General features: G+C 46.5%; 2 protein-coding genes across 6 annotated transcripts in view; both read right to left on the bottom strand.

Moving 5' to 3' along the window:
- The window catches only part of tm4sf1 (transmembrane 4 L six family member 1), a 30858-nt gene extending 30076 nt beyond the window's left edge, over window positions 1–782 (bottom strand). Inside the window, exon 1 of the mRNA XM_078205447.1 lies at window positions 601–782. Coding sequence (XP_078061573.1) covers window positions 601–645 — 45 coding nt within the window. The 5' untranslated portion in view covers window positions 646–782. The remainder of the gene's footprint in view (window positions 1–600) is intronic.
- Window positions 783–1615: 833 nt separating this feature from the next.
- LOC144487309 (glutathione hydrolase-like YwrD proenzyme) overlaps window positions 1616–16992 on the bottom strand; it is a 101764-nt gene continuing 86387 nt past the window's right edge. For 4 of the 5 annotated variants that reach the window (XM_078205398.1, XM_078205390.1, XM_078205411.1 and 1 more), the window contains 4 exons: window positions 15947–16109; window positions 10077–10247; window positions 7271–7355; window positions 1617–3691 (listed from right to left, as the gene is read on the bottom strand). In XM_078205398.1, the coding sequence (XP_078061524.1) occupies window positions 3447–3691; window positions 7271–7355; window positions 10077–10247; window positions 15947–16109 (664 nt within the window). In that variant the 3' untranslated portion in view covers window positions 1617–3446. Of the gene's footprint in view, window positions 3692–7270; window positions 7356–10076; window positions 10248–15946; window positions 16110–16992 lie in introns of all 5 variants that reach the window. The other variant, XM_078205416.1, reaches the window with a different exon arrangement.

The raw sequence follows: 16992 nt of genomic DNA, 5'->3' as shown, positions 1-16992 counted from the left end.
AATATTGACAATCATTATCAATGCCGTGCTACATTGTAATGTTTACAAAGGCCACAGCAAAGAAAGGAGTTCATTAAATTACTTAATAAGTAAATTCTAGCGTGAATGACCCTTTGCCCAAAGCTGAAATCTATTCTCCCGAGGAGGAGAAAAGGCTTTGAAAAGTGTAATATTTTAATATAAAGGGCGACACAGTGACACACTAGTTAGCATGGCTGCCTCACGGTGCCAGGGACCAGGTTCGACTCCCAGCTTGGGTCACTGTCTGTGTGGAGTCTGCACGTTCTCCCCGTGTCTGCGTGGGTTTCCTCCGGGTGCTCCGGTTTCCTCCCACAGTCCGAAAGATGTGCTGGTTAAGTGGATTGGCCGTGCTAAATTCTCCCTCAGTGTACCCGAACAGGTGCCGGAGTGTGGCAACTAGGGGATTTTCACAGTAACTTCATTGCAGTGTTAATGTAAGCCTACTTGCGACACTAATTTAAAAACTTTAATATTGCAGTAGATTAGCTACAATCAGAGCTATGAATGCAAGCTAGCAAAATAAACATTGATCTTGTGGTCAGTGGTGTTGGAAAAGCGTTCACTCTTCATTAAGCTTACAGTTGTCCACAGGCCTTTGAGCAGCAACTTGCTGTCATTGGGCATCTGATCCAACGCAGAGCCCTCTACTGGAATGTGAGCACACGGCAAGTAACAGCACTGTACTTCAATTGATCAGATTAAAGCATCCTCGCTGATAAATGCAGCGTCTAAACCAGGATAAGTTAGATTTAATTCATTGTAAAAACACCTCATCAAAGCAAACTAAAGAAGGGGAAAGATAGAATAGAGAAAGTTGAGAAGAAAACGTAAAATGATATTTTTAACTTTTATTTTCATAAAATCTCTAACAATAATTTAATTCTAAAGGACTGAGAATTCACACTTGTAAAATTAAATTTCCGTGCCAGAGAGGTTGTCTGTCAGTAATTATCACTGATCATGTTGATAAAAGTTCCTGACATTTCTCGGTACATTTCTAGGGTAAACAGTGGGTACATACAACAGCTTCACAGCCTTACAGGGGCAGCACGGTGGCACAGTGCCAGGGACCCGGGTTCAATTCCCGGCTTGGGTGACTATCTGCACGTTCTCCCCATGTCTGCGTGGGTTTCCTCCGGGTGCTCCGGTTTCCTTTCACAGTCCAAATGACGTGCTGGTGAGGGGCATTGGCCGTGCTAAATTCTCCCTCAGTGTACCCAAACAAGCACCGGTGTGTGGCGACTAGGGGATTTTCAGAGTAACTTCGTTGCAGTGTTAATGTAAACCGACTTGTGACTCACAAATAAACTTAACTTTACACAGATTGCCTCTTCTATTGGCAAGGCTCTGTTACAGGTCAGTGTGTGGAGGAACAGAGCAACTTCCAGTTTTCCATGTTTAGCCATGCATACGCAGACTCCAGACATTGTTGTTCAATTTGCTCCACATCGATGGGGCACAATTAGTCTCACCATTATTATCAATGCAAAATTCATAGAATCATAGAATCCCTACAGTGCAGAAGGAGCCATTCAGCCCATCGTATCAACTCTCCAAAAGAGCATCCCACCCATGTCCCCCATCCCCGTAGCCCCACTCATTTACCCCATGAATCCCCCAGCACACACTTTTTTGGACACTAAGGCTGAAAACCTACCATCGGGCGGGCGAGGAAATCTCCATTGGCCTCGGGTGGGACTTTACGATCTCACCCAAACGGGGCAGTATAATCCCGCCCCATGGGGCAATTTAGCATGGCCAATCCATCTAACCTGCAGATCGTTCAGACTGTGGGAGGAAACCGGAGCACCCGGAGGAAACCCACGCAGACACGGGGAGAATGTGCAAACTCCACACAGACAGATAGACAGCCAAGGCCAGAATCAAACCAGGTCTCCGGCGCTGTGAAGCCACAGTGCTAACGACTGTGCCACATTGCTGCCAAAACATCTAGCCCATTATCTATCAAGATGAAAAGGCTTACACAGCATAATTGCACTTTGATTCTGATCAGTGTCTGTGACTGGGATGGCACTGAAGTCAAGGCTCTGTGCACAATCTCTTACTCCAGCTCTACAGCATTGCTGCCTCACAGCACCAGGGATCCGGGTTCAATTCCGGCCTTGGGAGACTGTCTGTGTGGAGTTTGTACATTCTCCCTGTGTCTGCATGGGTTTCCTCGGGATGCTCCGGTTTCCTCCCATAGTCCAAAGATGTGCGGGTTAGGTTGACTGGCCATGCTAAACTGACCCTAGTGTAAGGGGGATTAGCGGGATAAATATGTGGGATTACAGGAATGGGGCATGAGTTGGATTGTGGTCGGTGCAGACTTGATGGGCCAAATGGCACTGCAGGGATTCTATGATTCTTTCCGAAGACCTCAGAACTCCTCACCTCCTTCCCTACCCCAGTCTGAGGGCTTTTCAAACCAAAGCTGACATTGCCAAAGGACTTCTTCTTAATATACCTGAACTCCTCTTCTGGCCTTCTCAAACCAGCATTCTTTTGAGTAGTTCCAGGCTTTCAGTCTCAGTCTTTTACTGCAAAATAATTTGTTTTGAGTGCACTTTGCTGTATTGATAGCTGGAGCCACACTTCACAATAGTCCTTTGGTTTCTATCTTGGAAATCAAAACCCATTCTGGATCATAAGATTTGACGAGGAACGAGAAATATTAAATACAAGTTAAAATACAAGTTGCAAGGGGGGATTTCATAGAGACTTATAAAATTCTAACAGGACTAGACAGGGTAGATGCAGGGAGGATATTCCCGATGGTGGGGGTGTCCAGAACCAGGGGTCACAGTCTGAGGATTTAGGGTAGACCATTTAGCACGGAGATGAGGAGACATTTCTTCACCCAAAGAGTGGTGAGCCTGTGGAATTCATTACCACAGGAAGTAGTTGATGCCAAAACATTGAATATATTCAAGAGGCGGCTGGATATAGCACTTGGGCCGAATGGGATCAAAGCTTATGGGGAGAAAGCAGGATTAGGCTATTGAGTTGAACGATCAGCCATGATCGTAATGAATGGCGGAGCAGGCTCGAAGGGCCAAATGGCCTCTTCCTGCTCCTCTCTTCTATGTTTCTATGTAAGAATGATTAATCGTGAGTGTTATTTTGCTGTCACCGCTATATTTTGTTCCTAGGTAAGTAGCAGCATGTGCACAGAAATGGTTGATGATTCCTCCTGATTTTCAGCAGTCGCAAAACATTAAAGCAACTCATTCAATGTGACGTACATTTCTTTGAGATATTGAACGCTATGTCATTGCTACACACTCTCTCTTTCTCCCCAAAGCTTAATTTCATGATCACCCACAATTCTGACGATAGTGACGCATAAAACAATAATATTCAATGTTGTCTAAACGTTACAATACCAATCTCAAATTCATCCGAAATCATGTTTGCAGAATAACCTAGAATCCAATTGCACAACCATCTGCCCGAGGATCAGATCCAGCCCATAATACTTCCTGGCCATCCTCAGCAGTCAAGGCAAGCTGTAAATCCCACCACGCTCCCTTGGTAATTATCTGGCCGCGTCCAAACAGAGACCTGTCATGGCCGCTGACTGGCCAATGGACATTGTGACCTCTTGCTATCAGTTCCTGTGAAGCAGACTGGTGGATCCCCTCTTCCAACGAGAGCTTCCACGTACTATCTGCACAAAAAGAGACATTAGTTTCCCTTTTGTTCATTGAATCACTACAGTGTAGAAGGAGGCCATTCAGCCCACATTGAGCCTGAACCAACAACAATCCCACCCAGGCTCTATTGCCGTCAACCCACATATTTACCCCACTCATCCCAATATCTCATGCATCCTGGAACATTAAGGGGAAATTTAGCATGGCCAATCCACCTAACCCGCACATCTTTGGACTGTGGGCAGAAACCAGAGCACCCGGAGGAAACCCACGCAGACACGGGGAGAATGTGCAAACTCTGCACAGATGGTGACCCAAGCCGGGAATCGAACCGGGGTCCCTGGAGCTGTGAGACAGCAGTGTCATAGTCATAGAGGTTTACAGCATGGAAACAGGCCCTTCGGCCCAACTTGTCCATGCTGCCCTTTTTTTTAAAACCCCTAAGCTCGTCCCAAATTGCCTGCATTTGGCCCATATCCCTCTATACCCATCTTACCCATGTAACTGTCTAAACGCTTTTTAAAAGACAAAATTGTACCCGCCTCTACTACGACCTCTGGCAGCTTGTTCCAGACACTCACCACCCTCTGTGTGAAAAAATTGCCCCTCTGGACACTTTTGTATCTCTCCCCTCTCACCTTAAACCTATGCCCTCTAGTTTTAGACTCCCCTACCTTTGGGAAAAGATATTGACTATCTAACAGTGCTAACCACTGTGTCACTGTGCCACCCCTCTTTATGACTTGCATCCAACTGCATATTGCTTCAATCATTATGGATCATTAGCATGATATTCACTATATATATAATTATATATATGTATATATTATATATATATATATATAGTGTATATATTGAAAGGGTCATTGGTTTATTGAGGAAGCTCGTGTAAAATGGCAAACTTTAACCACAACCTGCTGACAAGACAATGGGGAAGATTCCTGTTCTGGACATTAGAGTGGAAAATGTTACATGATTGAAATATACTCAGTTGCCTGGAGAAGAAAGTTGGCAAAATTCTAGACAGGAGCCAGTCAGCAAAGGTTACCTTTTTTTAACAAATAATCTGTTTGTGAAATCTGGCGATCGCTGGCAAGGCCGGCATTTGCAGCTCAGCTGTCAATTGCCCTGGAGAAGGTGGTGTGGTGAGCAGCCTTCCTGAATCCCGGCAGTCTGTGTACCAGGGTGTACCTGCTTCAGGTACCTGCTTCAGGTACACCCACACTGCTTTTAGGGAGGGAGTTTCAGGACTTTGATCCAGCAACAGTCTGTGTACCAGGGTGTACCTGCTTCAGGTCCACCTACAGCAGGTGGGAGGGAGTTCCAGGACTTTGACCCCGCAACAGTGAAGAAATGGTGATATAAATCCAGATGTGGAGATGCCGGCGTTGGACTGGGGTAAGCACAGTAAGAAGTCTCACAACACCAGGTTAAAGTCCAACAGGTTTATTTGGTAGCAAAAGCCACACAAGCTTTCGGAGCACAGCTCCTTCGTCAGAAGGAGTGTATCGGACCACTCCATCTGACGAAGGAGCTGTGCTCCGAAAGCTTATGGTATTTGCTACCAGATAAACCTGTTGGACTTTAACCTGGTGTTGTGAGACTTCTTACTGTGATATAAATCCAGGTCAGGAGAATCTGTGGCCCAGCTGCTGAATCTGTTTTTTAAATTGAGGGAAAGGGTAACTATGTGCCCAGACTAAGATACTGGCCAGAGGTAAAGCCCTAAAATGTAGCAACAGTCTCAGCTCTCATGACACTCTTTATAAACTCATTGCTTTCTACAAAGTAGATGTCATTACCTATCACAAGTTTAATTCAATGTGAGGACAGCTACAACCTTATTCAGCAACCAGAATGAATCGAGAAATCCAGACTGTTACTCTTCTAAAAGTTTTAACGCATGGACAATGTACTCATACCCCAGATCGATCATGTGCTAAACAGCAACTACCGGCCAGAATTCTCCAGCCGTTCACACCCTGCAAGCAACTGCCAGCGAGGACGGGGAATTTGGAACCTGGGTCCCCGGCGCTGTGAGGCAGCAGTGCTAACCACTGGTCGGCACGGTGGCACAGCGGTTAGCACTGCTGCCTCACAGCGCCAGGGACCTGGGTTCAATTCCCGGTTTGGGTCACTGTCTGTGCGGAGTTTGCACGTTCTCCCCGTGTCTGTGTGGGTTTCCTCCGGGTGCTCCGGTTTCCTCCCACAGTCTGAAAGACGTGCCGGTTAGGTGCATTGACTCGAACAGGCGCCGGAGTGTGGCGACTAGGGGATTTTCATAGTAACTTCATTGCAGTGTTAATATAAGCCTGCTTGCGACTAGTAAATAAACTTTACTGTGTCATCGTGCCGCCAGTGGTTAGCACTTCTGTCCGACTGAAGCAAAGTATTTTCTATACGGTTGCATCCAGCACTTCATAATTAAGAAGCATTTTGCCTTGAGAACATGAAAGAGTCAGCACTTTTACCTCTCGTGCCAGAAGGTTAGGAGTTCAGGACCCGTGGCAGAAACTTGAGCGTACACACTAGGCCGACACTCCAGTGCCATGCTGAGGGAGTGCTGCACTGTCGGAGGTGCCGTTCTTTCAGGTGAGATGTGAAGCCAAGGCTCTATCTATCTCCTCACGTGGATGTAAGAGATCTCATGGCAATAATTGATGAAAAGCAGAGGTATTCCCCCCACCATTCAACATTTGTTCCCTCAACAAGTGACACTGAAGCAGGTCATTACTGCTGCTTTTGTGAGAGGTTACGGTGGATAAATTAACTGCCTTGTTTCTCTACAATGGGACAGGGAATGTTCGTCAAAATAAGGTTCATTGGCTATTGAGCAATTTGGGATGTCTTAGGGTTGTGAAAGGTGCTATATAAATGCAAGCTCTTTCTTCAAACTGATTTGGTAACATTTTGTCCCATTACAATTCTTTCTCTCTCATTCCTAAGTGCGATACACATTCATAATCTCGCTCTGCGACCCACCTTTCCGGCTTCTGGTGGGGCGGCACAATGGCACAGCAGTTAGCACTGCTGTCTCACAGCACCTGGGGCCCAGGTTCGATTCCCGGCTTGGGTGACTGTCTGTGCGGAGTCTGCACCTTCTCCCCGGGTCTGCGTGGGCGTCTCCTGGGTGCTCTGGTTCCCTCCCACAGACCGAAAGACGTGCTGGTTAGGTGCATTGGCCATGCTAAATTCTTCCTGAGTGTACCCAAACAGGCGCCAGAGTGTGGCGACTAGGGGATTTCCACAGTAACTTCATTGCAGTGTTAATGTAAGCCTACTTGCGACACTAATAAATGAACTTTAAAACTTAAACTACTCCAATGTGCATTCTGTGGCGACTAGAGGATTTTCACAGTAACTTCATTGCAGTGTTAATGTAAGCCTACTTGTGACATTAATAAATAAAACTTTCTGTTTTCCACCCTAGGGTTTCTCCCGCTTCGAAGATGATCAAACAAATGCGATCGGGAGACCAGAATCACCCCCAGAGCTTTGGGCCCGTGGATGAATAATGTAAGGACCGCTTCACATTTCTTGAATAATAAAATGCTCGATTAACAATCTAATATTACGGCAAAATGATAAACTACCAGACTTCTTGTAGTTCACACAGAAGCGAGGGGCGTCCAGGGCTTCTTGCGGGTTCATCCCAAACTCCAGCATGTTAAGCAATACCTCGCAGATAAAGAAAGGAGCTTGGTTAAAAAGGGTTAGATCGATCCTCAAGTCATCTTTTGGTCTTCATATCATTCTGTGCCCTATTTCCATACCAGTTCTTAATAGCAGAATTGTGTGCATTTTTAATTGTTTTTTTAATTCATTCGAGGGACAAGGGCATTTCTGGCTAGGCCAACATTTATTGTCCATCCCTATCTGCCCACGAGAAGATTCTTTTGGAGCCTCCTCCTCCAGTGAGTTAATTGTCTAAATTAATGAACAAATTAAGATTTTACCAAATTAAAGAACTTGAAACTGTTGCATTGGTTTCCTTGTGTTCTGTCTTTCTGTTTATATCCAATTCCCAAGTTCCACTGAACCTGGCTGGGAGGGCAAATTGATGCCTGTGTCATGAGAAATAGCTGATGCTTATGCGCAATGCACCAATCCAATTCAAATCCAGTCCTCAAAACCAACTGATGCTGCAAAGCCTCGGTTTCACCAACAGGTGGAGGTGTGGACCATGTGTTTTGGAATGGGTGTAGACTTTTCTCAGTAATCTATGTTCCCAATCCAGGTCAATGACTGAGCGAGCATCTATAAAAGTTCACTCCAAGTATGTGAATGACCTAATCTAGTCTTAAAGTACATAATTCAATCAGATTTCTATATTTTCACACACAGTCTTTGAGGCAGTGTACAGGAATGCTGTCATCGACTTCAGGAAGCGTAAAGGAGAACATGCCCCTACATCAATGGGGACGAAGTAGAAAGGGTCGAGAGCTTCAAGGTTTTAGGTGTCCAGGTCACCAACAACCTGTCCTGGTCCCCCCATGCCGACACTATAGTTAAGAAAGCCCACCAACGCCTTTACTTTCTCAGAAGACTAAGGAAATTTAGCATTTAGACATAGACATAGACATAGACACCCTACAGTGCAGAAGGAGGCCATTCGGCCCATCGAGTCTGCACCGACCACAATCCCACCCAGGCCCTACCCCCACATATTTTTACCCGCTAATCCCTCTAACCTACACATCCCAGGACTCTAAGGGGCAATTTTTAACCTGGCCAATCAACCTAACCCGCACATCTTTGGACTGTGGGAGGAAACCGGAGCACCCGGAGGAAACCCACGCAGACACAAGGAGAATGTGCAAACTCCACACAGACAGTGACCCGAGCCGGGAATCGAACCCGGGACCCTGGAGCTGTGAAGCAGCAGTGCTAACCACTGTGCTACCGTGCCGCCCTCACCAACTTCTGCACAACTTCACCATAGAAAGCATTCTTTCTGGTTGTATCACAGCTTGGTATGGCTCCTGCCCTGCCCAAGACCGCAACAAACTACAAAAGGTCGTAAATGTAGCCCAATCCATCACGCAAACCAGCCTCCCATCCATTGACTCTGTCTACACTTGCCGCTGCCTCGGCAAAGCAGCCAGCATAATTAAGGTCCCCATACATCCCAGACATTCTCTCTTCCACCTTCTTCCATTGGGAAAAAGATACAAAAATCTGAGGTCACGTACCAACTGACTCAAGAACAGCTTCTTCCCTGCTGCCATCAGACTTTTGAATGGACCTACCTCACACTAAGTTGATCTTTCTCTACACTCTAGCTATGACTGTAACATTACATTCTGCACTCTCTCCTTTCCTTCTCTATGAACGGTATGTTTTGTCTGCATAGTGCACAAGAACCAATACTTTTCACTGTATGTTAATACATGTGACAATAATAAATCGAATCAAATCAAATCAAATCAATGACCAACACCATTACGTCCAGCACCATGGGATATATAGTACAGGCAGCTAAATATTGCTGAGGGGAAGGATTACCATGACCTTACTGAATGGCGATAAAGGCTCAATAGGCCTTTAACAAGCTGAAATGGCTAATTGCCATTTGCAGTTGGGAAGTCCTGCCACCCAGCCATCTTGCCTCTGGGAGAATGCAGTAAGGAGTCAAACAACACCAGGTTAAAGTCCAACAGGTTTATTTGGTAGCAAACACCTGTTGGACCTGGTGTTGTTAGACTCTTTAATGTGTTTACCCCAGTCCAACGCCGGCATCTCCACATCTGGGAGAATGGCCAGGCTAGGGAGATGGCACCCGGAGCTTGGCAAGCTAGCCTGAAACAGGGAATTTGCCTCCCTACAGGGAGAACGTGCAAACTCCACACAGAGAGTCACCTGAGGCCAGAATTGAACCCAGATCCCTGGAGCTACAAGGCAGCTGTGCTAACCACTGTGCCGCCCTCAAATGTCCAAATGAGACATTCGGAGTCACATGTAAGCTAGACCAGATAAGGATGGAAGATTTCCTTCCCTACAGGACGTTAGTGAACCAGATGGGTTTTTATGATAATCAACAATGACATCATGGTTATCATTGGATTTTTAATTCCAGATTTTTACTGAATTCAAATTTCACCATCTACTGTGGGTGAGATTCGAACCTGGGTCCCTAGAGCATTACCCTGGGTCTCTGGATTACCAGCCCACTAGCAATACCACTACACCACTGCCTCCCCACAACTGAGAATTCAGAAGAGGCCAGAATGAGAGGATCACAGGTTCTCAGAGGATTACGGAGGTAGAGAGGGGCAAGACTTTGGGGGAAGATGAAATAATACCATCGAAAGTACTGGGAGACAATGTAAGTCACATAACAATACAGCTACAGGCACCTATCGCAGTCCACTGCTTAGTCAATAACAAAGTGGCCTTTACCTGCACATGGCCTTGAGGTTGCATGAACCCACCCATCACTCCATAGCTACACAGAAGTTGTCCAGTGGCAGCAGATGTGGCAAGAGCGGGGATGATGGTGTGGTAGGGTCGCTTCCCTGGTGCCAGGCAGTTTGGGTGCTCAGAACTCAGTGAAAAATTGGCGCCTCTGTTCTACAACAAGAAGTCAAAGTAGAATAACATACAGTTTGTAAATGATAAATTATATGGTGCCTTTCCCAATCTAAACATTGTCCGAAGCATTTTACAGCCAATGAAATACTTTGGAGCGTGAAGATACACATGTGGCCAATTTATGCACAGCAAGATCCCACAAACAGCAATGGGATATTCATCAGATTTTCTAAGTCATTTTGATTGAGAAATAAATATCAGCCAGAATATCAAGGAAAACTTCTTTGACACAAGATCTTTTACATCCATGGAACCATAAAATCCTTATAGTGCAGAAGGAGGCCCATCGGGTCTCCACCTTCTCTCCAAAAGAACATCTTTCCCAGGTCCCCCTCCCACCCCCACCCCCACCCTATCCCTGTAAACCGACAAATTTATCATGGCTAGTCTACCTTACCTAAACATCCCTGGATTTTCACATTGCAGTGTTAATGTAAGCTTACTTGTGACACTAATAAATAAATTTTAAACTTAAAAACTGAACACTAAGGGGTAACTTAGCACTGTCAATCCATCTAACCTGCAAACCTTTTGGACTGTGGGAGGATACGGGAGCACCCAGAGGAAACCCACACTGACACAGGGAGAACGTGCAAACTCCACAAAATAGTCACCCATGGCCAGACCCGAACCCAGGTCCCCAGAGCTCTTAGGCAGCAGTGCTAACCACTGTGCCACTGCGCTGCCCTACTTGAGAGGTCATACAGAGGCTCAATGTAATACCTCAAACAGTATTGAACTCCCTCAGTGTGGCTTTGGGAGTGTCAGCCTGGGTGACAGTGCTTAGGTTACTGGACTTTTTTTTCATTCATGGGACATGGGCGTCGCTGGCTGGCCAGCATTTGTTGCCCATCCCTAGTTGCCCAAGGGTAGCTGAGAGTTACATGTAGGCCAGACCAGGAAAGGAAGGCAGATTTCCTTCCCTAAAGGACATTAGTGAACTAGATGAGTTTTTCCGACAATCAACAATGGTTTCATGGTTATCAGTAGATCCTTAATTCCAGATACTTTTTTTATATATAATTCAAATTCCACCATCTGCCGTGGCGGGATTCGAACACAGTGAGACTCAAACCCACAACCTTCTGAGTTAGAAGCAAGAATGCTACCAACTGATCCTAACTGAACCTTATTGCAGCCAAGCAGCGCAAGGGTAGTTTAGTTGGAGCTGCAGCGAGTTATCCTGCAGACGAACATGACAAATGTTCAGAAAGGAAATGAGCAACCAGTAAATGGTGGCTCTTGGTAAGATCAAATATATATATATATCAAATATATATTCCAAGCTTTCCTTATGCAGAAAATGAGGAAAAAAATGAACCTGGTAGATATTAAAGGTGTTTCCTGCAAAGTCTGCGTAACAAGTTCACATAGTGCCATGTGAGAATTGAGGTCAGATCACTGAAAGTCTTTAAGACAGAGATAGATAGGTTCTTGATCAATAAGGGGATCAAGGGTTACGGGGAGAAGGCAGGAGAATGGGGATGAGAATCATATCAGCCATGACTGAATGGCGGAGCAGACTCGATGGGCTGAATGGCCTAATTCTGCTCCTATATCATATGGCCTTATGGTTTAAGCCTCTGCCGACCCAATTGCCTGAATGACGTGTCTGTGCGTTGTATATCTGATGTGATTATTGAGAATAGGAGCAGCCACCAAGAGGTACAGACGTGTGGAAGAGACACTGACTCGCAAAGAAAACATTTGATATCGGTTACACAACCCTCCTTTGTTTTAGATAACTCTGGTGTTCTCCAAGCTCCTCATGCACAATTGTGCCCCTACTGCCAAGATTCAAAAGGATAATAAAACAAATAAGATCAATTAAAGAGTGAGGTAATACCTAGGTGTAACTCAGGAAGGGAAAGTAGATAATGAACATCATAGCTGTTTGGTCTTGCAAAACATTGACATAGGAGTTATCCACCGGAATTCTACCGCCCCACCCACCATGGAATCGGAGCGGGCGAGGGGCGGACAATGGACATGTCCATCGACCTCGGGTGGGGATTTCCGGTCTCGTTCAAGCGAGGCAGTAAAATCCCACCTATCATATTCACTGGATGCGTCAAAGCACCTTACAGTCAATGAAGCATATTTTGAAATGTAGTCACTGCTGTAATGTAGGGAATATTTGATTTGATATATTAGAACATAGAACATAGAACATAGAACAGTACAGCACAGAACAGGCCCTTTGGCCCACGATGTTGTGCCGAGCTTTATATTGTTGTTACACGTATTGGGCTACAGTGAAAAGTATGGTTTCTTGCGCAATATACAGACAAAACATACCGTTCATAGAGCATATAGGGAAGAAGGAAAGGAGAGGGTGCAGAATACAGTGTTGCAGTTACAGGTAAGGTGAAGAGAAAGATCAATTTAATATAAGATAGGACCATTCAAAAGTCTGACAGCAGCAGTGAAGAAGCTGTTCTTGAGTCAGTTGGTATGCGTTTTCAGACTTTTGCATCTTTTCCCGATGGAAGAAGGTGGAAGAAAGTATGTCCGGGGTGCGTGTGGTCCTTGATTATGCTGGCTGCTTTGCCGAAGCAGAGGGAAGTGTAGACAGAGTCAATGGATGGGAGGCTGTTTGCGTGATAGATTGAGCTAGGTTCACGACCCTTTGTCGTTCCTTGTGGTCTTGGGCAGAGCAGGAGCCATACCAGGCTGTGATACAACCAGAAAGAATGCTTTCTATGGTGCATCTGTAAAGGTTGGTGAGAGCCGTAGCTGTAGCGGTAAGGCACGGTAGCACAGTGGTTAGCACTGCTGCTTCACAGCTCCAGGGACCTGGGTTCGAATCCCGGCTTGGGTCACTGTCTGTGTGGAGTCTGCACATTCTCCTCGTGTCTGCGGGGGTTTCCTCCGGGTGCTCCAGTTTCCTCCCACAGTCCAAAGATGTGCGGGCTAGGTTGATTGGCCATTCTAAATTGCCCCTTAGTGTCCCGGGATGCATAGGTTAGAGGGATTAGTGGGTAAAATATGTCGGGATATGGGGATAGGGCTTGGGTGGGATTGTGGTTGGTGCAGACTCGATGGGCCGAATGGCCTCTTTCTGCACTGCAGGGATTCTGTGATTCTGACAAACTATTGTGGCAGCCAATTGGTCACCGCAAACTCTCACAAGCAGCAATGCGACAACAGGCAGATAAATCTGTTTCTGTGATGTTGACCGAGGGATCAACATTGGCCAGGACATCGACAACAGCGCAACACTCCCTCAGCGCTCTGTTGCGAGGAACGTCAGACTCAAGACCCGGAGTGGGGACTGAACCCCAAACCTTGTGATCTGGAGGCAATTGTGGTACCGACTGAGCCACAGCTGATCGAAATGAGCTCACCGAGGAGACAGCACTCTTGCATTGTCATTCCAATGCAGCGAACATGAGGAGGAACAACAGCATGTCGGGCAATGTGTCTGACTCGAGAGCTGTAAGGAAGATAAATATTTTGAAGGTGGGATGTGATTTTGGGCTGCGTTTTCCTGCATTCCGGAGGCATCACCTTTCATGAATCTGGCCAGTTTTAGTAATTTTACAAGGCGGACTTCCACCGCGACCTCCACCAGTGATCGGCTGCCTGCCACCACCGAGCAGGCACCCAAAGAGCAGGCGACTGCTTAAACGGGAGGAAAGAGGCCTGAAGATCATGAGAGACATTTATTTTTGCCTGAGATTTCAGATTGTGCCAAGCCTGGGAAAGGATCGGTGGTCATGGCTTGAAGTTAGGCACCAGTGGTGACTCCATCATTGCTCTCCAGCCACCCCGCCCCACCCCCTGACCCTCTCCTAACCTATCTCCAAAGGCTCTGGAATCATCAAAGAAAGGCAGTTAAATGGGTTTGCTCACCAGGCCCAGCCTCACCCCACTCCTTATTTACACGTGGTTCAGTCTGGAACCAGAGATGGTGCGAGGGAGGGAAACAGCGGCCAGACAGGGTTCGAGAGACATACATCGCGTCCTTTTACATACATTTATATAGTGTCCTTTCTTTTCTTTTAGGATGGGAACAGAGGGAAATCGTCCCCGGAAGGGTAGGAGATTTTAGTTCAGATGGGCAGCATGGCCAGTGCAGGCCTGGAGGGCCGAAGGGCCTGTTCCTGTGCTGTAATCTTCTTTGTTCTTTGTTCTTAACCAACCAATGTCTCAGAGCTTATTTTCTTTTTTATTCATTCATGGGACATGGGTGTTACTGGCTGGCCAGCATTTATTGCCCATCCCGAGTTGCCCTTGGAGGGCAAGTGAGAGTCAACCAAGTTGCTGTGGCTCTGTACATGTCGGCCAGACCAGGTAAGGATGGCAGATTCCCTTCCCTAAAGGACATTAGTGAACCAGATGGGTTTTTCCGACAATCAACAATGGTTTTGTGGTCATCAGTAGATTCTTAATTACAGACTTTTATTTTATTGAATTTAAATTCCACCATCTCTTGTAGTGGGATTCGAACCCGGGTTCCCTAGAACATTAGCTGAGTTTCTGGATTAATGATGCCACTAGGCCATTGAAGTAATTTTTGGAGGGAGGTCAACGTTGTCATGTTGGACACTCGACAGCTAATTTGCACCCTGCAAACTCCCACAAAGTCTGGAAACTTCCACAATCAGCACTGTGTTGTTCACTGAGGGATAAATATTAGCCAGGACACCAGGAATAACTCGCCTGTTCTTCTGCGTAACAGTGCCGAGGGATCTTTAACATCCACCCAAGCAGGTAGATGGGGCCTCAGTTTGACTTCTCACCCAAAAGATGGGACCCCTGACAGTGCAGCACTCCCTCAGTCTTGGCCTTGACCATAGGCCACTCTGCCAGCTTGCTCCTTGCATTCTGATCCCACCAGATCTAGAGTAGAATAATGAAACCTTTAGAATACAAATTAAGAGGCTGCACCAAAAGCTGATGTTTCCATTATTGGAGAAGAACTGAAACTGGCTGCCACAAATATAAAATCAATCCAACCCAGAATTCAGGAGAAACTTTGACTGTGGAACATGCTACCAGATGGTGTAGAAGTGATTAGTATTTACACGGGAGCTAGATAAACACAAGAAGAAGATTGGAACAGAAGCTATCCTGATAGGATGGCACAGTGGTTAGCACTGCTGCCTCACAGCGCTAGGAACCTGGGTTCAAATCTGGCCTCGGGTGTCTGTCCGTATGGAGTTTGCACATTCTCCCCGTGTTTGCATGGGTTTCCTCCGGGTGCTCCGGTTTCCTCCCACAGTCCAAAGATGTGTGAGTTAGATTGATTGACCGTGCTAAATTGCCCCTTAGTTTCGGGGGAATAGCAGGGTAAATACGTGGGGTGACAGGAATAGGGTGGGATTGCTGTTGGTGCAGGCTTGATGGGCTGAAAGGCCTCCTTCCGCGCTATAGGGATTCTATAATTGGATGAGAGTTGAATTGTGTGGACCTGAAACACTGGCAATGGGCCAAATAGCCAGTTAGTGTGCTGTAATTTCTGCGCAATACTCGGATTTCTACATGAGCATCATCTGCCACACCCATTGACAGAGTTTGTGAGTTCTCAGGCTCACTGTTACTCTATGGGTTATTTAGTTCCATTATTCCCTAACATGCTCTCCATGTATAATCTACTCAGCATCGCCTGACAGCAGATAAACTCCTGTCGCTGCAGTGAAAGGTGTGTGCGTGCTGTCTGTTGTTTTGCTCACTTGTAAGGCAAATCCGCAGCCTTCTGGTACAAGTCCGGTGCCAAAGTTCGAGAAGTTGCTATTGGTGAAAGAGCAGGCACTTCCCCCCGCGTCCACCGCTGTGAAGTAAACAGTGTCACTGCCACCCCCACAGGGGTTGCCATGGAGAGGCTGACTGTTTGTCCTAACAGTCCACAAGGGACAAAAAAAGGGAAAAAGAAAACACAAAGTCACACTCCGTGAGTCCTGAAGCGAAAAATACATTGTCTATTTTTAAAAAAAATTATGTCCAGTAAACTGAAAAAAAGGACACATCCAGTAATTTGGAAAAACAGTGAATCAAGTTTAACCCAAGAGAAAGCTCGTAAAGTTCATTGTGTGAACTGAGGGGCCTTGCAAAGCCCTTTCAGAGGGCAACTTGGCCACACCGTCACAGGTCAGGAGTCCCATGTAGCCCAGACGAGGTATGGATGACAGATTTTCTTCCCTAAAGAGGAATCCGGATGGGGTTCTTCAACCACAATTCATGATAGAAATCATAGAAACCCTACAGTGCGGAAGGAGGCCATTCGGCCCATCGAGTCTGCACCGACCACAATCCCACCCAGGCCCTACCCCCACATATTTACTTGCTAATCCCTCTAACCTACGCATCTCAGGACTCTAAGGGGCAATTTTTAACCTGGCCAATCAACCTAACCCGCACATCTTTGGACTGTGGGAGGAAACCGGAGCACCCGGAGGAAACCCACGCAGACACGAGGAGAATGTGCAAACTCCACACAGACAGTGGCCCGAGCCGGGAATCGAACCCGGGACCCTGGAGCTGTGAAGCAGCAGTGCTAACCACTGTGCTACCGTGCCGCCATGATGGTTGTCATGGTCACCAATATTGAGACTGGCTTCATATCCTAGTGTGGGGAGGTATTCGCTGGCTGTTCACACCGCTGGGATTCTGTAATCTCGCTGCAGTGAACAGAGATGTGGCTGAGTGCCAAATTCCTGGTCCCCGCTTGCAGCTGCGAACGGCCAGAGAATTCCAGCTCAGATTTTATTAACTAAGTTTA

This window comes from Mustelus asterias, chromosome 3 (genome assembly GCF_964213995.1).
Source record: "Mustelus asterias chromosome 3, sMusAst1.hap1.1, whole genome shotgun sequence".
Taxonomy (NCBI): Eukaryota; Metazoa; Chordata; class Chondrichthyes; order Carcharhiniformes; family Triakidae; genus Mustelus; species Mustelus asterias.
This window is presented reverse-complemented; position numbering and strand designations above follow the sequence as displayed.